Source organism: Lithobates pipiens, unplaced genomic scaffold, assembly GCF_037356315.1.
Source record: "Lithobates pipiens isolate NorthernLeopardFrog02 unplaced genomic scaffold, aLitPip1_a1.2 Scaffold_23, whole genome shotgun sequence".
NCBI classification, from domain to species: domain Eukaryota; kingdom Metazoa; phylum Chordata; class Amphibia; order Anura; family Ranidae; genus Lithobates; species Lithobates pipiens.
The window spans coordinates 44,395,321-44,416,794 of record NW_027507785.1 but is presented as its reverse complement, the minus strand read 5'-3'; the positions used below and the strand labels follow the sequence as shown (position 1 = coordinate 44,416,794).

The 21,474-nt window shown below is 49.9% G+C and overlaps 1 protein-coding gene across 1 annotated transcript in view; it reads left to right on the top strand.

Moving 5' to 3' along the window:
• Positions 1–21,474, top strand: part of CACNA2D2 (calcium voltage-gated channel auxiliary subunit alpha2delta 2) — a 278,037-nt gene that overhangs the window by 64,168 nt on the left and 192,395 nt on the right. Inside the window, 1 exon segment of the mRNA XM_077451058.1 lies at positions 125–206. Coding sequence (XP_077307184.1) covers positions 125–206 — 82 coding nt within the window.

Sequence of the window (21,474 nt, the reverse complement as noted above, 5' to 3'; positions counted from 1 at the left end):
GACCTCCATGTCTTGTTGTGTGCCCCTGCATGGTCCCACCCATACCATCCCTCTGTCATGTCAGATATTTGCCCCCTTCAGTGTGTGGACCCCCTCTGACTTCATGTCTTGTCTTCTTTTACAGGATGCAGTACTGGGCCACGCGGCTGGAGCGCGAGTTCCATCAGGTCATGCGGAACTTCGCCGGGGCTCAACAGCTGCAATCGGTGAGTACATACAACCCATCTGGGCCATGGGGGACCTTCTCGGGGCGCGCGGGGGGGGGTTACTGGTTGAATTTTCATTAAGAACCAACTAAAGTTACAGAAACTACAATTCGTTAGTCTTGGGGCAGTTGTGTTGGGGGACTGTGCTGTCCAGTAGGCACCAGAGTTGGACCCAGTGCACTCAGTAATCAGCTCTCAGTAACATAACTGCCCAGACATGCCCCCTCTCTGGCCAGACATGCCCCCTCTCTGGCCAGGCATGCCCTCTTTGGTTAAACATGACCTCTCTCTACGCAACCGTGCCCCTTCTCTGGTAAGACACACCCCTTTCTGCTCAGGCACTGCCCTCTATGCTCAGACACACACCCTACCCTCCCTGATCAGACGCTCCTCTTTCTTGTGAAACATGCCCCTTTTCTGATCCGACTTTTCCCCATTATGGTCCAAACGTGCCCCCTCTCTAATCTGAAGGGCCCTCTTTCTATGCAACCGGCCCGCTCTCTGGTCAGACACGTCCCTTTCTGATCAGGCACACCCCTCTGTGCTCAGCCACACCCCTCTGTGCTCAGCCACACCCCTCTGTGCTCAGCCACACCCCCTCCCTGATCAGACACTCCCCTCTCTTATCAAACATGCCCCTTTTCTGACCAGACATTCCCCACTATGGTCACACATCCCCCTCTCATTGGAAAGTTCCCTCTCTAGTAAAACACGCCCTCTATTTAATCAGACATGCCCCCCCCCCCTCTCTGATTAGACACTCCCCTCTTTGGTTAAACAGAACCCCCCTCTCCAATCATAAAGCCCTCTCTCTAGTCAACCATGCCCCTTCTCCGGTAAGACACGCCCCTTTCTGACCAGAAATTACCAATTTTTGGTCACACGCCCCTCTCATCGCAAAGTTACTTTTCTAGTCAAACACGCCCCCTGTTTGATTTGACACGCCCCATTTCTGATCAGACACGCCTCTCTCTGGTCAGACAATCTCCTATTTGTTTAAACAAACACCCTCTTTAATCAGAATGCCCCCTCTGGTCAGACATGCCCCCTGCCTCTGGTCAGACATGCCCCCTGCCTCTGGTCAGACATGCCCCCTGCCTCTGGTCAGACACTACTCTCTCTGGTTAAACATGCCCCTCTCTCTGACACTCCCCTTTCTGGTTAGACACTCCCCCTCTCTCTGGTCGATCCCTCCCCCTGCTTTGTAAGTACACTTTTGAGGAGGGGTGTGGCTGTTACTCAGCTCTGCTAGCACAGAGCCCTGGAGGGGGAGGGCAGGAAGCGGCATTTTCCCTGTGATGATAAAAATGTAATTCGGGGGGTCAATGACTATATAAGGAGATAGAAGGCGACTTCACTCAGACGCCGCACTTCATATGACCCTGGCACTGGGGTAACGCGCGACAAAACTTTCCATTCAGGCCATCCTCCCTATTTTCACCTGCTGATCCTGCCAGTAAGAACACTTCCTGTTCTAGGGTGACAACACCCACCCACTGTATCTATAGAGGTGCAGCGTTGTCACCCTAGGCTGCTCTCCGGATGTGGACTACAAACACCTCCGTTTGTCCTCATCTCTATGATTGTTTAGTTCACAGAAGGCAGCTGAGGGAAGGCTGGTAAGATTGTGTGACATTTCAGGACACTGGATTTTGTACTTGGCTGATAAAAAAGAAAACTAATGCAGCCACCACATGTGAGGACTGATAAGATAGAATATATCTGACAGTTTGATCTTTATAAGCCCCCCTGTGCTGGGCCCCGGGCCCCGGGCTCTCGCTCTATGAAGCCGGATCTCTGTACCTGTTACAATGTTGCAGCTTCACGAGTTGTTTTTCTGCCGCCAATAATCCGTCTCTCATTGTCGTCTCCAGCTGGGAGACCGCGACAAAGTGACTACTAATGTTTATGTGTCATCGGAATGATATACATTATATAAAGTGGCGTCTCCTTAATGCACACCGCCATGGCAGAATGATACGCCGCTTTTTTATTGGTTAATTATGTTTTAATAGCATAATATACTGCGATGACAAGACAATCTAGTGTGGCGCTCAATCACCTGCAGGATCATCGGTGCCTCCATCATGGCGGTATTAGAAGTAGTGAGATTTCCTGCAGTAGTTTGTGTCTCTGCCCCTCCCACAATGGTGAGATTTCCTGCAGTAGTTTGTGTCTCTGCCCCTCCCACAATGGTGAGATTTCCTGCAGTAGTTTGTGTCTCTGCCCCTCCCACAATGATATTTCCTGCAGTAGTTTGTGTCTCTGCCCCTCCCACAATGGTGAGATTCCCTGCAGTAGTTTGTGTCTCTGCCCCTCCCACAATACTTCCTGCAGTAGTTTGTGTCTCTGCCCCTCCCACAATGATATTTCCTGCAGTAGTTTGTGTCTCTGCCCCTCCCACAATATTTCCTGCAGTAGTTTGTGTCTCTGCCCCTCCCACAATGGTGAGATTCCCTGCAGTAGTTTGTGTCTCTGCCCCTCCCACAATACTTCCTGCAGTAGTTTGTGTCTCTGCCCCTCCCACAATGATAATTCCTGCAGTAGTTTGTGTCTCTGCCCCTCCCACAATGATATTTCCTGCAGTAGTTTGTGTCTCTGCGCCTCCCACAATGGTGATATTTCTCTGCAGTAGTTTTCTGTATGGTAGGATGACATCATAGAGGGGGCCCAGTGCATACCATTACTTTCTCTGAAAAGAATGCTGCAAGAGGAGTGAGACTCCATTTGACTAAAAAGTGGCAAAGTCAGAAATGCGTGCGTTGATCTTGCGATTTCCATTGAAATATGAGAAGGCCTCAGGTGACTCCACCGACACCGGACCCTCTAATCCGCTATACATCCCGTCCTCCATTCCCTTCCCCCGTAATCCCGTCCAATCCCACTTGCATTCTCCCCGTCCCTCCTGGCAGACAGCCGCAGTCCCCCCCCCCCCCCCCCCGCGCTCTATATGACCCGAAAGCCCCCCCTCCCCCGCACCGCTACCAGTAACATATGTTGTATCTTTTAACAAATTTGCATAATGAGGCCGCCTCTCATGAATAATGGATGAGGCAGTCACACCGCCATCCATACATTGTTTATTATCTCCATTAGGGACGTCGTTCCCGGCGATGATGAGATCTGCTCCCTCTGATCGCCGCACGTTCCGCCAAATATTATTCCACCCGCCGAGTGCTGCAGTCCCTCGGCGCTCGGAGGGACGAAACTGCCGGAAACGCAAAAACGCAAACCAATGATCCCCCCCTTTTTTTTTTTTTTTTTTTTTTTTTTTTGTAGCCACAAAGAACCCGACACCCTCGTAAATGTCGCGGCTGCGTCGCCCGGATCCGCTTTGGATCCGCCAATAAGAATGTCGCACACGGGCCTTCCTGATTGGATGAATTGGATGATAGGAGATTGTACAATCCGTTCTTCTTTAGGCACTTAATTCACGTAAAAAAGTCTCATACTTTATATCCTTTGGGTCCCAACTAGACATGAAATTCGTTTTGTTTCCGAAAATTTGTTGTTTAAACAAATTTTGACAAATTTGTTAATTTGGACATTTTCAGAATTAACAAAATACCCGTTCAATTCATTTTTCCAAGTATTTGTAAATTAGAATATTCGAAAATTCGTAAGTTCAAAAATCCGAAAATAAGAACAAAAAATTCAAAAGAACAAAAATTTGAAAATAATAATTTAACCCCTTCAATACCAGAGGGGGCACTTAAACACCTTCCTGCCCAGACCAATTTTGAGCTTTCAGCGCTGTCGCACTTTGAATGACAATTGCGCGTCATGCCACACTGTACCCAAATGACATTTTTATCATTTTTTCCCACCAAATAGAGCTTTCTTTGGTGGTATTTGATCACCTCTGCGGTTTTTATTTTTTGCTAAACAAATAAAAAAATACCGAAAATTTTGAAAAAAAAAATGTTTTTTTTTTTTGTTTCAGTTTCAAAACTTTGCAATAAGTAAGTTTTCTCCTTCACTGATGGGCACTGATGGGGTTACACTGATGGGCAATGATAAGGCGGCACTGATGGGCACCGATGAGGTGGCACCAATGAAGTGGCACTGATGAGGTGGCATTGATGGACACCGATATGTGGCACTGATAGGCGGCACTGATGGGTGGCACTGATGGGCGACACGGATGGGCACTGATAGGTGGCACAAATTGGCACGGATGGGCATGGGTAGGCGGCACAGGTGGGCATGGGTAGGCAGCACAGGTGGGCATGGGTAGGCGGCACAGGTGGGCATGGGTAGGCACTGATAGGCGGCACAGATGGGAACTGAAAGGCGGCATTGTATTATAATATATTGTACTAATGGATGCCAATCAGTGCCAATCAATAATGCATGCCAATCAGTGATGCCCATTGTGGGCACTGATTGGCATCCATTATGGGCACTGATTGGCATCCATTGTGGCACTGACTGGAATCCCTGGTGGTCTAGGGTGGCATACCTTGTCCTTGGCATCCCTGGTGGTCTGGTGGCGTCCCTGGTGGTCCAGTGTGGGCATCCTCGGGGGGGCTGTGCTGATAATCGATCAGCACAGGCCCCCCCTGTCAGAGGAGCAGCCGATCGGCTCTCCTCTACTCGCGTCTGACAGACGCGAGTGAGGAAAAGCCGATCACCGGCTCTTCCCATTTACACTGTGATCAGCCGTGATTGGACACGCCTGATCACGTGGTAAAGAGTCTCCGTCGGAGACTCTTTACCGAGATCGTAGTTGCCGGGTGTCAGACTGACACCCCGCAACAACGATCGCCGCCGTTGAAACCACTTTGCCGCCGTCTATTTGCTATAGGGCGGGCGGCAAGTGGTTAAAGTGGTTCCCCCCCCCCCCCAAAAAAAAATGAGTAAAATTCCCCAAAAATAAAAATTTGAATTTTTTTAACTCGCCTCTAAATGCCTGTTGCTAGGGGGTCCCTCGTAGTCTGCCTCCTTCAGTGCCCGGGCACCTGACGTCACTTCCTCTTGGCACAGTCAGTCATCTGGGACACGTAACAGGTCCCAGTTGACTGTGTGGCGTATCGCGGCGCCGCTCGCGCATGCGCAGTGGGTGCCTCAGCTGTGCCCACAGTAAGAATGCCGGCGCCGCCAAGCGGGGGTGGGGGACAAGCGGAGCTTTGTTCCCCCGCATTGCTGGACCCCCCCGTATTTGTTCACTAACAGCCAAATTTGGCAGGAAATTCCAATACCTATAATTTAATCATTTAGTTATTATTAGTTTTGCTAGTTACATATTATTTCGGATTTTCTTTCTTCTATTTGGAGTTTCAAATTTCTGAATTTCGAGCTTAACGAATAACCCAAAAACTAAAAAAAGAATTAAAATAAAAATGAAACGAAAACTAACGTATTTTTCGGCGGGGCACATGTCTAGTCCCAGCCACGTTACGCCGCGTGCTGCGTTTTATGCGCACTTGCTCGCCACATGCATCAGGCAACCCCTTCATTTAAATGGGCTGCCCTACACGCAACAGACGCATTTTTTTCAACCAGAAGTTTGTTGGAAAAAGCCTTGTGAGGCGTCTGCTTGCTGCGTTTCGGGGTGTCATTCCTGGAACGCGTGAAAAAACACGAGGCTCGTTTTGTGGTGATTTTAATTCTTAATGGCACCCCAAATGCGGCCAGCTCACACACAAATTTTGCATGTGGCGAAACGTGCAGTAAAAAAAAAAAAAACCCCAAAAAACCCACATGAACTGCTATGCCTGAAAAGGCGCAGCAGCTTCTTTTGGCGCTTTTGTTTGCGAACAGGGCAACCTATTCGAGTGAGCGAAAAGTGAGAAAAGCGAGATTCCCTAGTCCAGTGATGGCGAACCTTGGCACCCCAAGATGTTTTGGAACTACATTTCCCATGATGCTCTGGCACTCTGCAGTGTAGTGCAGCATCATGGGAAATGTAGTTCCAAAACATCTGAGGTGCCAAGGTTCACCATCACTGCCCTAGTTCCTTCCTCTGCAGTAAACATAGTTTACTATGCTTCAGTTATGAATGAAGACGGGAGTGATCAGTACAGACCACTCACTGTGTTCATTCAGAAAAGGAAGGGGCTGGTTAATGAAATAATTACCAGCCCCATCCCCCGCTACTAAGGCGAGCAGGGTTGCTGGCCGTACTACACAGGGGAGACGCTAAGCATTGGAAATGGGCACCACCATGGGGTGATTAGGCACGTCCGGCACACCCTGTGCACACTCCTAATGGATTTTGCGCACACATTCCTTAAATTGCTCAGTTGTGAATGGGGCCTGAGGCTGCATTCAAAACTATTGCGCAATTTTGCACGCGTTAAAAAAAAAAAAAAACACGCAAAAAAGCGATTGTGGTGCCCCAAAAGTGGCGAAATGCAGCAAAAGGCACGGTTAAAAAATGCGCAAAGCTCATCACTCAAAAAAGGTACTTAAGCTACTTTGATACAAATGGGCTGCCCTATACATGTAGTAGGGAAAAAAAAAAAAAAAACGTGCGTATGCGTGTTATAGCGCGAAAATGGATTTGGAGATAATGCAGCAGAAAATTTCCCATCCCCGGCAGGGTATCCCCCCCACTTTTGCATGGGGGGGGGGATGGAAAGTCATCCTGATTGAGAAGCTTCCGCCCGTAACTGAATAATCAAACGGGTCGGTGCAAATATCAGTGTTGTTCCTGTGTCCATGACCCCATTAGTTAGATTCTCCCTCACTTCCTGTTTCGGTGACACCCCGGCAGATGTGTGTAATGCATTCTGGGACGGTGGGCGTGTCTGAGCGGTGACTCGAAGTCAATATTTGCATATTGCTTGCTGTGGAGGTTCTGCCCCCACCTTTATGTTGAACTGATCTGTACTGCAGTGACCGGTCCACTTTAAGACCCCCCCAGCTCCTGAACGTCTCCAAGTTATAGATAACCTTTGCTGTGTTGGTGGTAATGTATATGGAGGGGGGGGAGTGGTGACGGACGGAGACAGCTGGGGGGGGTCAGAGATGACTTCTGAGTGAATTCTATAGAGCCCTATAGAGGACAGGAGGGGGCGGGGCATCATCCAATGAGAGCAACATTGACACGGCGTAATACGGCGACATTCTGCAACATTGTATCACCTGCAGAGCTCCTCTGATGCAGACTGATGGGAATGTTACAATGTTTCTGTACAGAACAGTGTAAGACATAGTGTGTGACTGTGGGGGGATATTAGAGTGTAAGCTCTTCTGGTACAGAGACTGATGTGACTGGCTCAGTGTTCTCTGTACAGCACCGCGGTATATGTCAGAGCTACAGTGTCTTGAAAAAGTATTCATACCCCTTGGAATTTCCCACATTGTATCATGTTACAACCAAAAACTTAAATGTATTTTATTGGGATTTTATGTGATGGACCAACACAAAGTGGCACATAATTGTGAAGTGGAAGGAAAATGATAAATGATACAAATAAATATATGAAAAGTGTGGGGGAGGGGCATTTGTATGGCGCCCCCCCGGGGTCAATACTTTGTAGAACCCCCTTTCTCTACAAGTCTTTTTGGGGGTGTCTCTACCAGCTTTGCACATCTAGAGAGGACATTTCTGCCCATTCTTCTTCTCTGCAGAATATCTCAAGCTCTGTCAGATTGGATGGAGAGCGTCTGTGATCAGCGATTTTCAAGTCTTGCCACAGATTCTCAATGGGATTTAGGTCTGGACTGTGACTGGGCCATTCTAACACATGAATATGCTTTGATGTAAACCATTCCATTGTAGCTCTGGCTGGATGTTTCGGGTCGTTGTCCTGCTGGAAGGGGAACCTCCGCCCCGGTCTCAAGTCTTCTGCCGACTCTAACAGGTTTTCTTCTAAGATTGTCCTGTATTTGTCTCCATCCATCTTCCCATCAACTCTGACCAGCTTCCCTGTCCCTGCTGAAGAAAACCATCCCCACCACATGATGCTGCCACCACCATGTCTCACGGTGGGGATGGTGTGTTCGGGGGTATGGGCAGTGTTAGTTTCCCCACACATAGCGTTTTGCTTTTAGGCCATAAAGTTGAGCTTTGGTCTCCTCTGACCAGATCACCTTCTTCCACATGTTTGCTGCCCCCTCCCCCACATGGCTTCTCACAAACTACAAACAGGACTTCTTATGACTTTCTTTCTCCAATGTCTTTCTTCTTGTCACTCTTCCATAAAGGGCAGATTTGTGGAGAGACGACTAATAGTTGTCCTGTGGACAGATTCTCCCCCCTGAGCTGTGGATCTCTGCAGCTCCTCCAGAGTTACCATGGGCCTCTTGGCTCTTCTCTGATGAATGCTCTCCTTGCCCGGCCTGGTCAGTTTAGGTGGACGGCCATGTCTTGGTAGGTTTGCAGTTGTGCCATAATCTTTCCGTTTTTGGATGATGGATTGAACAGAGCTCCGTGAGATGGTCAAAGCTTGGGAGATTATTTTATAACCTAATCCTGCTTTATACTTCTCCACAACTTTATCCCTGACCTGTCTGGTGTGTTCCTTGGCCTTCATGATGCTGTTTGTTCACTGAGGTTCTCTAACAAACCTCTGAGGGCTTCACAGAACAGCTGTATTTATACAGAGATTAAATGACACACAGGTGGACTCTATTTACTAATTAGGTGACTTCTGAAGGCAATTAGATTTTAGTTAGGGGTATCAGAGTAAAGGGGGCTGAATTAAAATGCCCCCCCCCCACACTTTTCACAGATTTGTTTGTATCATTTATCATTTTCCTTCTACTTCACAATTATGTGACACTTTGTGTTGGTCCATCACATAAAATCCCAATAGAATACGTTTACGTTTTTGGTTGTAACATGAGAAAATGTGGAGGATTTCAAGGGGTATGAATACTTTTTTTTTTCAAGGCACTGTGTATAAATGTATAATAGTGTGTGACTGTGGGGGGACATTAGAGTGTAAGCTCCTCTGGTGCAGAGATGTAATTGATAATCATATGATGTTCTGTTCAGCGATCTGGCAGAGAATTCCTTGGATTGTCCGTCGTTAGCGGTTACCCGTGGTTGGAGCCATTGAGGTGAGAAAGTTTGGAGCGCCGCGGGGCAGTCACAAGTCTCGATGCAGCTCTGAGGACAGGCAGGGCATGCTGTCACTTGTAGTTCCCAATCATTTGAGCTCCAGCTTTTGCTCCAAGCCGATGGATGGGTTTATGATGCCGCCGCCTCCTCTTCCTCACCCAATGAAGCTTCTCCTCTAGGACGCACGGCGCCCCGCGAACCCCCCCCCCCCTCCTCCCTGCGCTCCTCTCAGCGCTCCCTGCGCTAATGACATGCAAATGAGATGCTAATGTGCCCAGGATAAGTTCTGTGGAGCAAGAGCTGACGAATGAATCAGCCTGGGACCTGTCCCCCCGGGTGGTGATTAATGTGCGTTCAGCGCTGGTGGCGGTCCTCACTGGCGAATGGCGCCCTGCGACAGGCTGCCATGTTCCCGGGGACGGCGGCGGATCTTGATTGGACTTTGTGGACCCCGGAGGAAACTCTTCTGGCTGATGGGGGGGGGGGGGGGGGGGGGAGAGAGTGGGGGTGGTGCTCATGTTGCTATAATCTTTTTGATTAGCACTAAATCACTGGTTGCGAGGAGAATGTCCGGGGGGCGAGCGCCGTGCTCCGATGGGCTGGTGACGCGCCTTCGAGTGGCCGGTGACACGCCAGGGGACATAACCGCGCAAATTTCCAAAGATTGCTCCTGTCTGAGGATATTATTTGTCGTTTGCCGATTGCAGAATCTCATTATTGTCACCTAATTAAAGTAGCCGGATAGTGGAGACGCCAAAAATCACGAAAAATCGCCTCATTGCTCTGTAAACGGGAGAGCGCCAAACCCGCACACATTAAAGCGGACCTTTTTCAGAATTGAAACGCCGTCCATGGACTCCACTCGGTGACTTTGCCCAGGCTGAGATGTCGTCAGTCTGCTGCAGGCAGGACAAAGCATTTCCTCAGTTTCCCCCAGTGATCAGAATGCAACATTGTAACTTTGCCTAGCCTGAGATGTCATTAGTTTGCTGCAGGCAGGAGGAAGCATTTCCTCAGTCTCCCCCAGGGATCAGACTGCAACATTGTAACTTTGTAGCAAGTCACAAGGTGAGAAGCTGCAGCAATGGGCTGATCTTCCTTGAGCTCCACTCAATGACTTTGCCGAGACTGGGGTGAAGTCACCACGTTGTCAGTTTTTCAGATGCATGCGTGCGATCCTGCCCTAGAGAAGCGACTGTACTGAGCAGTGATCCAGTGTGAGACTTCCTGTAATAAAGACCGCTCACTGCTGCTCTCTTTGTGCAGGGAGCCTGGTCTTGTCTCCGCCCCTTCCTGTAAGTTTTCTGCAGGGAGCCTGTAGTGGGTGGAGCCTGCTTGTCCCCTCCCACTGCTCTCTCTCCTTGTGCAGGGAGACTGGCCTTGTCTCCGCCCCTTCCTGTAAGTTTTCTGCAGGGAGCCTGTAGTGGGTGGAGCCTGCTTGTCCCCTCCCACTGCTCTCTCTCCTTGTGCAGGGAGACCGGTCTTGTCTCCGCCCCTTCCGGTAAGTTTTCTGCAGGGAGCCTGTAGTGGGTGGAGCCTGCTTGTCCCCTCCCGCTGCTCTCTCTCCTTGTGCAGGGAGACCGGTCTTGTCTCCGCCCCTTCCTGTAAGTTTTCTGCAGGGAGCCTGTAGTAGGTGGAGTCTGCTTGTCCCCTCCCACAGCTCTGTGCTCTTTCCTAGTGCAGGGTGACCCATCTTTTCTCTGCCCCCCCTGTCATTTTCTGTAGTGGGTGGAGCCTGCTTGACCCCTCCCCCAGCTTCTCTCTCTCTCTCCCTCCCTCCCTTTTTGCAGGGGTGACTGAACTTGTCTCCACCCCCTCCTGTAGTTTTCTACAGGTAGTGGGTGGGTCTCTCTCTCTCTCTCTCTCTCTCTCTCTCTCTCTCTCTCTCTCTCTCTCTCTCTCTCTCTCTCTCTCTCTCTCTCTCTCTCTCTCTCTCTCTCTCTCTCTCTCTCTCTCCCCCCCCCCTGCAGTGGAACTGGTCTTGTCTCCGCCCCTTCCTGTAGTTTTCTGCAGGGAGCCTGTAGTGGGTGGAGTCTGCTTGTCCCCTCCCACAGCTTTGTGCTCTCTACTTGTGCAGGGTGACTGATCTTGTCTCCGCCCCTTCCTTTCATTTTCTGTAATGGGTGGAGCCTGCTTGTCCCCTCCCACAGCCCTGTGCTCTCTCCTTGTGCAAGGTGACCGATCTTGTCTTCGCCCCTCCTGTCATTTTCTGTAGTGGGTGGAGCCTGCTTGTCCCCTCCCACAGCATTCTCTCTCTCTCTCTCTCTCTCTCTCTCTCTCTCTCTCTCTCTCCTCCTCTCTCCTCTCTCCTCTCTCCTCTCTCCTCTCTCCTCTCTCCTCTCTCCTCTCTCCTCTCTCCTCTCTCCTCTCTCCTTTTGCAGAGTGACTGATCCAGTCTCCACCCCCTCCTGTAGTTTTCTACAGGGAGCCTGTAGTGGGTGGAGCCTGTTTAAAGGAGCAAGCCTGATGTGTCTGGGAATTTTTGCATGGCACAAAAGGTGACACCACAGAATTAAGCAATAAAGTGGTGTCACGTTCCCGCCCACTGGCTGCTGAAGGACAGGCAACACCCTGAAAGGTCATGAACTCTGATCTCTCCTCCTGTCAGCGTATGTGCATGCAACGCAACCAGATTGGCTCCCAGGACTGCCCCAGTACCTCCTCCTTACCCTCTTTTATATTAATGACCCGTCTTCCACGGTACATCAGTTGAACCGTGAGATGAGACTTGCAAAGTTGCTGGGTTTTCCTGCAACGCACAAAAACGCAATGCAGATGTGCGCAGGTGCTATTAATTGTTAATGCTCCTCACGCATTTTGGTGCGACGCAATTAAAAAAAAAAAATGTTGCAAGTTTGAAACACATAGGTCCAGCCCATTGAAATGAATGGGCTGTCCCTAAAACGCGTCGCACAGGGGGGGAAAAAACGCTTCTTGAAAGTTGGGGGAAGCTGAAGACCTGGGGGTGAGCGACTCGACATCCCACCCACTCTCCTTTCTCATAGGTCTATAAAATGATATCAAATTGTCGCTCTTTTTCCGTGGCGTTTTCCGCTTGTGTGATCTCCCGCAATTAGTCGCCCATTTTGTAGCGGTTTCCAGCGAGCCGCGATAGACAAGCTTATTCCTTCTTTTCCTCCACCTGGGTGATTAATCTTATTTAATCTCGCCGTGTTTTTCCTCCGGAGAGATTAATCGCGGCACATCTAATCACGCTTCAGTGAAAGACCCTCAAAGCCGCCAAACGAGCGCGGCGGAGATCAATAATGGGGGGGGGGGGGGCTAATAAAAATAAGAGCTGAAATATCATTGTGTCCACTTCGTCTATTGTGCTATAAATGGGGCCCCCCGCCTTCAGGTCACCGGAACCTCTCCGCCTCCTACGCGCCCTCCTGCGATTTGTTCTTCACCCGTCGCCTTCCCGCCGTCCTCCTGGCTAAAGATCGGGCGCGATTTTCAGAGAGGCGACTTTGTTTCCGCGCAAGAATTGGCTGTATCCGGAGTGCAGTAAGGTAATGGGGATAAACACCTCTGCTGGAGAGGAAAGAGACGAGGATGAAAAGCACAGACTGAAGCGGCGGGGCGGTAGGTTGAGCGAAGACTGCAAGAAAGTAAAAATCGAGGCGGAGGACTTTCTTAAAAAAAAAAAAAAAAAAGAGAAAAAAAAACCTCCACTCTGAAATTCTTTGTCAGCTTTGTATGGTTGCTGGAAAAAGGAAACCAGTGTTGGCCCCTTGGGGGCGCCGTGCTGAGGGGAGATCTGCCCAATAGAATCCCCAGTTCCTTTAGATATTCCCAGACCAGTTCATCGCTAATACCCAGCCACCACATTATCCTATAAAAACTGCCCACCATCATACCCTCCTGCAGGAGATCTCCCCATTGTGGGAGGGGCAGAGACACAAACTACTGCAGGAAATCTCATCATTGTGGGAGGGGCAGAGACACAAACTACTGCAGGAAATCTCATCATTGTGGGAGGGGCAGAGACACAAACTACTGCAGGAAATCTCATCATTGTGGGAGGGGCAGAGACCTAAACTACTGCTGGAAATCTCTCCATTGTGGGAGGGGCAGAGACACAAACTACTGCAGGAAATCTCATCATTGTGGGAGGGGCAGAGACACAAACTACTGCAGGAAATCTCATCATTGTGGGAGGGGCAGAGACATGAACTTCTGCAGGAAATCTCACCATTGTGGGAGGGGCAGAGACACGAACTTCTGCAGGAAATCTCACCATTGTGGGAGGGGCAGAGACAAACTACTGCAGGAAATCTCATCATTGTGGGAGGGGCAGAGACACAAACTACTGCAGGAAATCTCATCATTGTGGGAGGGGCAGAGACACAAACTACTGCAGGAAATCTCATCATTGTGGGAGGGGCAGAGACATGAACTTCTGCAGGAAATCTCACCATTGTGGGAGGGGCAGAGACACGAACTTCTGCAGGAAATCTCACCATTGTGGGAGGGGCAGAGACAAACTACTGCAGGAAATCTCATCATTGTGGGAGGGGCAGAGACACAAACTACTGCAGGAAATCTCATCATTGTGGGAGGGGCAGAGACATGAACTTCTGCAGGAAATCTCACCATTGTGGGAGGGGCAGAGACACGAACTTCTGCAGGAAATCTCACCATTGTGGGAGGGGCAGAGACACAAACTACTGTGGGGAAATCTCACCATTGTGGGAGGGGCAGAGACACAAACTTCTGCAGGAAATCTCACCATTGTGGGAGGGGCAGAGACACAAACTACTGCAGGAAATCTCACCATTGTGGGAGGGGCAGAGACATGAACTACTGCAGAGAAATCTCACCATTGCGATGTTGACCATCAGGTGGTCCAACTTCTTTCTGCCCATGGAGAATATGAAATTCAGTGTGGGTGTTGTTGTCCTTTAATGCCGCATACACACGATCGGAATTTTGGTCGGAAAAAGCTCTGATGGTTTTCACCGACGGAATTTCGCTTAAGCTGTCTTGCGTATACACGGGTCACACCAAATTCCGACCACCAAGAACGCGGTGACGTACAACACGTACGACGGGACTAGAAAAAGAAAGTTCAATAGCCAGTAGCCAATAGCTTCCATCTTGTAGTTTGAAGCTGAGCATGCGTGAGTTTTTGCGCGTCGGAATTGCATACACACGATCGGAATTTCCGATAGACAGTTTTTCTGTCGGAAAAATAGAGAACAGGCTCTCAAATTTTTGCTGGCGGGAACTCGGCCAGCTAAATTCCGATGGAGCGTACACACGGACGCATTTTCAGATGAAAAGCTCTCATCGGTCTTTTGCTGGCCGACATGCCGATCGTGTGTACGCGGCATAAGTCTTTTTTTTTGTGTCACTTTCTATACGCTCTCTGTACAGATGCAGGATTAGGAAGCTTTGAGGGAAGTCGCGCTGCTGCGCTGGTTTCGGCCCCTCTGGCTGTACCGAGTATATTTGTATATTTGTTTTTCGCCCCGGTTGGGGCTGTCGCCTCGCTGGGCTGTGTGTTTGTAATCTGCTCAGACCTTGGCACACCTTGTCTGTCTGCACGCTTCTCTGCGGACACGCCATTAATCAGACAGGCGGCAAGCTGTGATTGGCTGATAAGCTTCACCTAGTGGACAGATTGAGGTGTTGGGAGAGATAACGGCAAAATCCCAGCATTTTCCTATCTTTGCAGATCTCGCTGTGGCGTAGTCGCCGCCCGTCCTCACCGGGGGTTTGTTAGATCAGATCTGCTCATGCTATTGGCTCGTTGCACAGAAGGTACATTTTACAGCGCGGGGGGGGGGGCGACAATGAGGGGCCATTTTATGCATTGCATTGGGGGGTCTCTATTTCTGATGTTGAATTACGCTTTCTTATGAATCTTATTCTGTAGTGGCGGTGATCCCTGAACGGTTTGCGAAAATCACTAAAATAACTGTTCCCTGCTGGAAATTAGGGGGGCTCACTTATTCTCCAGTTCATAAAACTTTGACATGGAAGCTTCAGATATAATAAAATATAAGAGTAAAAAAAAAAAAAAATTGCAAAAAGCCATAAATAGCCCCTCCCACAATGGCGAGATTTCCTTAAGGTGCTTGTTAAGCCACCTTAACTTGTATACACCATCAGCACTGCCTCCTATTGTAGTGTCCCCCTCTGTGTGTGATTTATAAAAATAAATGTTGCGAATGCCTCATTTCACAGCTGAGATTGCGATCACATGACCAGGCAGCTTTCTCTTTTCCTCCTCTAAGAGATGCAGTGGGCGGGGCTGAGATTCCCCTGCTGACATCAGTCTGGAGGGGGAGGAGGAGAGAGCTGGCTGGTCATGTGATCGCAATCTCTGCTCTTAAATTAAGTATTTGCAGCAGTTATATTTATAAATCATTCACAGAGGGGAACACTGCAATGGGAGGCAGTGCTGATGGTATATACAGGTTAGTGTTATGAGGGGGGACACACGCATGGGGGAGGACACAAGAGCAGAGGGGAGCTGCAGATAGCAGGCTGCAGGTGACAGAGGCATGTAAACTGACCACAGTGTCAGGCTCAGCAGCCATGATACATCGTGTTCAGTGTACAGAGGGGTGGGGGAGAAACTGTCAGGATCAGCCAGGTTTTTTTAGGTGTTACAGGGGGGCAAATGACACAGGACAAGTACTGTGCCATATAACATACTTTAAAGGAAAGGGATCCATTTTTTTTTTTGGGGTTAACAAACGCTTTAAGTAGTTTGTGTGTCTGACCCTCCCACAATGGTAAGCTCCCTTCCAGTAGTCTGTGTCTCTGACCCTCCTACAATGATATTTCCTGCAGTAGTTTGTGTCTCTGCCCCTCCCACAATGGTGAGATTTTCCTAAAGTAATTAGTCTCTGCCCCTCCCACAATGGTGAGATTTCCTTCAGTAGTTTGTGTCTCTGCCCCTCCCACAATGGTGAGATTTCCTTCAGTAGTTTGTGTCTCTGCCCCTCCCACAATGGTGAGATTTCCTGCAGTCGTTTGTGTCTCTGCCCCTCCCACAATGGTGATATTTCCTGGAGTAGTTTGTGTCTCTGCCCCTCCCACAATGGGGAGATTTCCTGCAGTAGTTTGTGTCTCTGCCCCTCCCACAATGGTGAGATTTCCTGCAGTAGTTTGTGTCTCTGCCCCTCCCACAATGGTGAGATTTCCCTGCAGTAGTTTGTGTCTCTGCCCCTCCCACAACGGTGAGATTTCCTGCAGTAGTTTGTGTCTCTGCCCCTCCCACAATGGTGAGATTTTTCTGAAGTAGTTTGTGTTTCTGCCCCTCCCACAACGGTGAGATTTCCTGCACTAGTTTGTGTCTCTGCCCCTCCCACAATGGTGAGATTTCCTGCAATAATTTGTGTCTCTGCCCCTCCCACAATGGTGAGATTTCCTACAGTAGTTTGTGTCTCTGCCCCTCCCACAATGGGGAGATTTCCTGCAGTCGTTTGTGTCTCTGCCCCTCCCACAATGGGGAGATTTCCTGCAGTAGTTTGTGTCTCTGCCCCTCCCACAATGGTGAGATTTCCTGCAGTAGTTTGTGTCTCTGCCCCTCCGACAATGGTGAGATTTCCTGCAGTAGTTTGTGTCTCTGCCCCTCCCACAATGGTGAGATTTCCTGCAGTCGTTTGTGTCTCTGCCCCTCCCACAATGGTGAGATTTCCTGCAGTAGTTTGTGTCTCTGCCCCTCCCACAATGGTGAGATTTCCTGCAGTCGTTTGTGACTCTGCCCCTCCCACAATGGTGAGATTTTTCTGAAGTAGTTTGTGTTTCTGCCCCTCCCACAACGGTGAGATTTCCTGCAGTAGTTTGTGTCTCTGCCCCTCCCACAAGGCCATATTGAAAGTCCGTCATAGCTGAACTCCCTAATTTTTTTGTGCATTGTAGATTACGTAGAATCTATTGGAAGGTGACACCATCATGTAATTTTGTAATGGCTGCAGATGTTGGGTGAAAAGAGGAATGGTGTTGGGGAGACTGTGTTGGTATTGACTTTCGCAGCGAGCACTTAAAAATTTGGTAAATTAGATTTTGGTTGGAGTTCTCTTGTAGATGGTAGGATTGGTTCACCAAGACATTGTCCCCAACCTGCCATGATTCTTCATTGGGGCCCGAGAAGATCGGTTCCATTGAACATTGGACACCTCTAGAAGATCAAAGGACATTGTTGGCGGTAGATCGTGGGATGGGGGGGTGGAAGTGATTCGTAGAAGTTTGATTGTTCAGAACTGACGAGACACGGAGAGATTCTTGTCTGTGGAGGTACATGGATGTCTCCATGGTCTGGGATTGGACAAAGGGTGAGGAACATTGGCCGCGGTTGGGGTCATTGACCCGAGTTGTTGAGCCATGCTCTGCGTGATGTTGGTATTCTTACGAAGAATAGCGGTGAAGTGAATCGGAAGAAGTGTTGATGGAGCCATAATTGAGGTTAAGGAAGGTTAATGGCTGTGAAGGTCAGGAGAACGTTTCGTCCTTTCGTCCTCCTCACTGGGCCTGATAAGAAGATGGCCCCGTTGTCATGGGTGAGGGGGTATCGCACAAATACAAATGTATCCACTCAAAAAAAAAAAAAACACCCTCCCAATGCGCACTATTGATGGTAGAGCCCCCCCCAATTTCCGAGCACCCTACGGCGGCAGAGCTGAGACTCTTGTCTGACGCGTGCCAGGGTGACACGTGGACCGGCCCTCCCGCCCCCTTCTGGTCACGTGACTCACAGGTGGCTGGCTAAATTTATCTGCCAATGTCTAATTTGTGGCACATAAATAGCAGATCCTAGATTAGTGCGATGCGTGCAAAATCTCAACGACCACTTCATCGCCGGAGTGGAGAACGAGAGGGAGCTGCTTATTATCCCCTCCGGCTTGTGTTTTCAGGGTGATGCGCTTCCTAGCAACCAAATGTAATGACACGGAGTAACTCCTTCGCTGTCACGGGAGATAAAACCGCCAACATCTGCTCCATGCTGATAAGTCACATGATGCACCGCACCGTAGACTCCATGGTCGTTGGGCCCCCGTACACCTGGGCTTTCAGAAGGAGCCTGCGCTTTGCAATCCTGTTAGCCTGAGAATGCGACGTGGGGTCTTCTGGTTGCCTCGGATGCAGCAATTTCGTTGTGCCCAAATGGTTCCTTAGAGCCCCGATCCTCATCCTGTGACCCCCTTGGTGCTTAATGTGCGGCCCTCGGGCCTCAGCAGACAACGGGCTGTGTTTTTCTGGTCTAGGTTCACTTGGGGACAGTTAAGGAAAATATTTATTAAACTGGTTTCTGTTTCTCTCGCACATCTGTACTATTTATGTGCCGTGTGATCTCTTTTCCCGACCTTTTTGTACAGGATCTTGCTGGGAGGAATATAAAATGTGCCGCCGGTAATTTTTTAAGAGGACTGTGGGGAGCCCAGAGTTGTAAAGAGACTGTAATGGAACCGAGCTCTGACATTTCCTTGTAATGTGCATGTGGTCTCCCCAGCAGCATGTCTCCGGTCTTCAAAACACTTCTCGTAGCATGTCTTCAGTCTCCAACTACAGCATATCCTGTAGGGTGTCCCCAGTCTCCAACCATGTCCTGTTCCATGCCTGTAGTCTCCACCACCTCCTGTAGGCTGTCTCCAGTCTCCAACCACCTCCTGCACCATGTCTCAGATTTCCAACCACCTCCTGCACCATGTCTCAGATTTCCAACCACCTCCTGCACCATGTCCCAGATTTCCAACCACCTCCTGCCCCATGTCCCAGATTTCCAACCACCTCCTGCCCCATGTCCCAGATTTGCAACCACCTCCTGCCCCATGTCCCAGATTTGCAACCACCTCCTGCCCCATGTCCCAGATTTGCAACCTCCTCCTGCCCCATGTGCCAGATATGCAGCCACCTCCTGCACCATGTGCCAGATATGCAGCCACCTCCTGCACCATGTGCCAGATTTGCAGCCACCTCCTGCACCATGTGCCAGATTTGCAGCCACCTCCTGCACCATGTGCCAGATTTGCAGCCACCTCCTGCACCATGTGCCAGATTTGCAGCCACCTCCTGCACCATGTGCCAGATTTGCAGCCACCTCCTGCACCATGTGCCAGATTTGCAGCCACCTCCTGCACCATGTGCCAGATTTGCAGCCACCTCCTGCACCATGTGCCAGATTTGCAGCCACCTCCTGCACCATGTCCCAGATTTGCAGCCACCTCCTGCACCATGTCCCAGATTTGCAGCCACCTCCTGCACCATGTCCCAGATTTGCAGCCACCTCCTGCACCATGTCCCAGATTTGCAGCCACCTCCTGCACCATGTCCCAGATTTGCAGCCACCTCCTGCACCATGTCCCAGATTTGCAGCCACCTCCTGCACCATGTCCCAGATTTGCAGCCACCTCCTGCACCATGTCCCAGATTTGCAGCCACCTCCTGCACCATGTCCCAGATTTGCAGCCACCTCCTGCACCATGTCCCAGATTTGCAGCCACCTCCTGCACCATGTCCCAGATTTGCAGCCACCTCCTGCACCATGTCCCAGATTTGCAGCCACCTCCTGCACCATGTCCCAGATTTGCAGCCACCTCCTGCACCATGTCCCAGATTTGCAGCCACCTCCTGCACCATGTCCCAGATTTGCAGCCACCTCCTGCACCATGTCCCAGATTTGCAGCCACCTCCTGCACCATGTCCCAGATTTGCAGCCACCTCCTGCACCATGTCCCAGATTTGCAGCCACCTCCTGCACCATGTCCCAGATTTGCAGCCACCTCCTGCACCATGTCCCAGATTTGCAGCCACCTCCTGCACCATGTCCCAGATTTGCAGCCACCTCCTGCACCATGTGCCAGATTTGCAGCCACCTCCTGCACCATGTGCCAGATTTGCAGCCACCTCCTGCACCATGTGCCAGATTTGCAGCCACCTCCTGCACCATGTGCCAGATTTGCAGCCACCTCCTGCACCATGTGCCAGATTTGCAGCCACCTCCTGCACCATGTGCCAGATTTGCAGCCACCTCCTGCACCATGTGCCAGATTTGCAGCCACCTCCTGCACCATGTGCCAGATTTGCAGCCACCTCCTGCACCATGTGCCAGATTTGCAGCCACCTCCTGCACCATGTGCCAGATTTGCAGCCACCTCCTGCACCATGTGCCAGATTTGCAGCCACCTCCTGCACCATGTGCCAGATTTGCAGCCACCTCCTGCAACATGTTCCCATTTTCGAACCACCTTCTCTAGCATGTTCCCAGTCTTCAATCAGGTCCTGTAGCATGTCCAAAAGTCTCCAACCACCTTCTGTAGCATGTCCCTGGTCTCCAAAGACCTCCTTTAGGATGTCACCAACCACCTCCTGTAGAAGGTCCCCAATCTCCAACCCCCTCCTGTGGGAACTTCCCAGTCTCCAACCACATCCTGCAGCATTAACCCAGTCTTCAACTACCTCCTGCAGGCAGGGCCGTCTTTAATAGTGATTGGACCCTGGGCAAATGTTTTCTTGGGGCCCCCCATACACTTTCGCTCTCCACCTGCGCTGAGACATACAATAAATAGCAGCTAGACTTAAAAGCAGTTTACTGTATCAGATCAGGAAGCGATTGGTTGCCAGAGGTTACAGTGTATCATTACCTTTACTGACTGGTTGCTAGAGGTTACATCACACATTACGGCTCACTGATTAGTTGCTAGATGTTGCAGCACATGATTTCTGCTTGTTAATTGGTTGCTAAAGATTATTGTACAGTAATACCGCTCAGTGATTGGTTGCTAGAGGTTACAGCACATCATCTCCTCACTGCAGGGGGCATGATATACATATGAATGCCACCTTTATTTACATATCTATGCCGCCGAATGCTGCTATTTACATATGAATGCCGGTTATTTACATGTAAACACAGGGTCTGCAGGTGAGTCATCTGTACACAACAATAATGTAGAGCTGGGCAACATTAATAGCAGCACTTCACACTGAGATATCAGGACAAAGCAAGGGACTAAAACTTCAAGGGCCAAGGGAATTTAAACTGGGATAGTTGGCAAGTATGAGGCAGCTGCTTTGGGCCCCACAACGACAGGGCCCAGGGCAGCTGCCCCTTTTGCCCTGCCTTAAATACGGTCCTGCCTGCAGGATGTCCCTAGTCTTCAGTCACATCCTGCATCATGTCCTCAATCTCTAATCACCTATTTTAGCATGTCTCCTCTCTAACCATGTCCTGTAGTATGCCCCTTGTTTCCAATCGCGTCCTGTAGTCCCCATTCTCCAATCACCTTCTGTATTATGTCT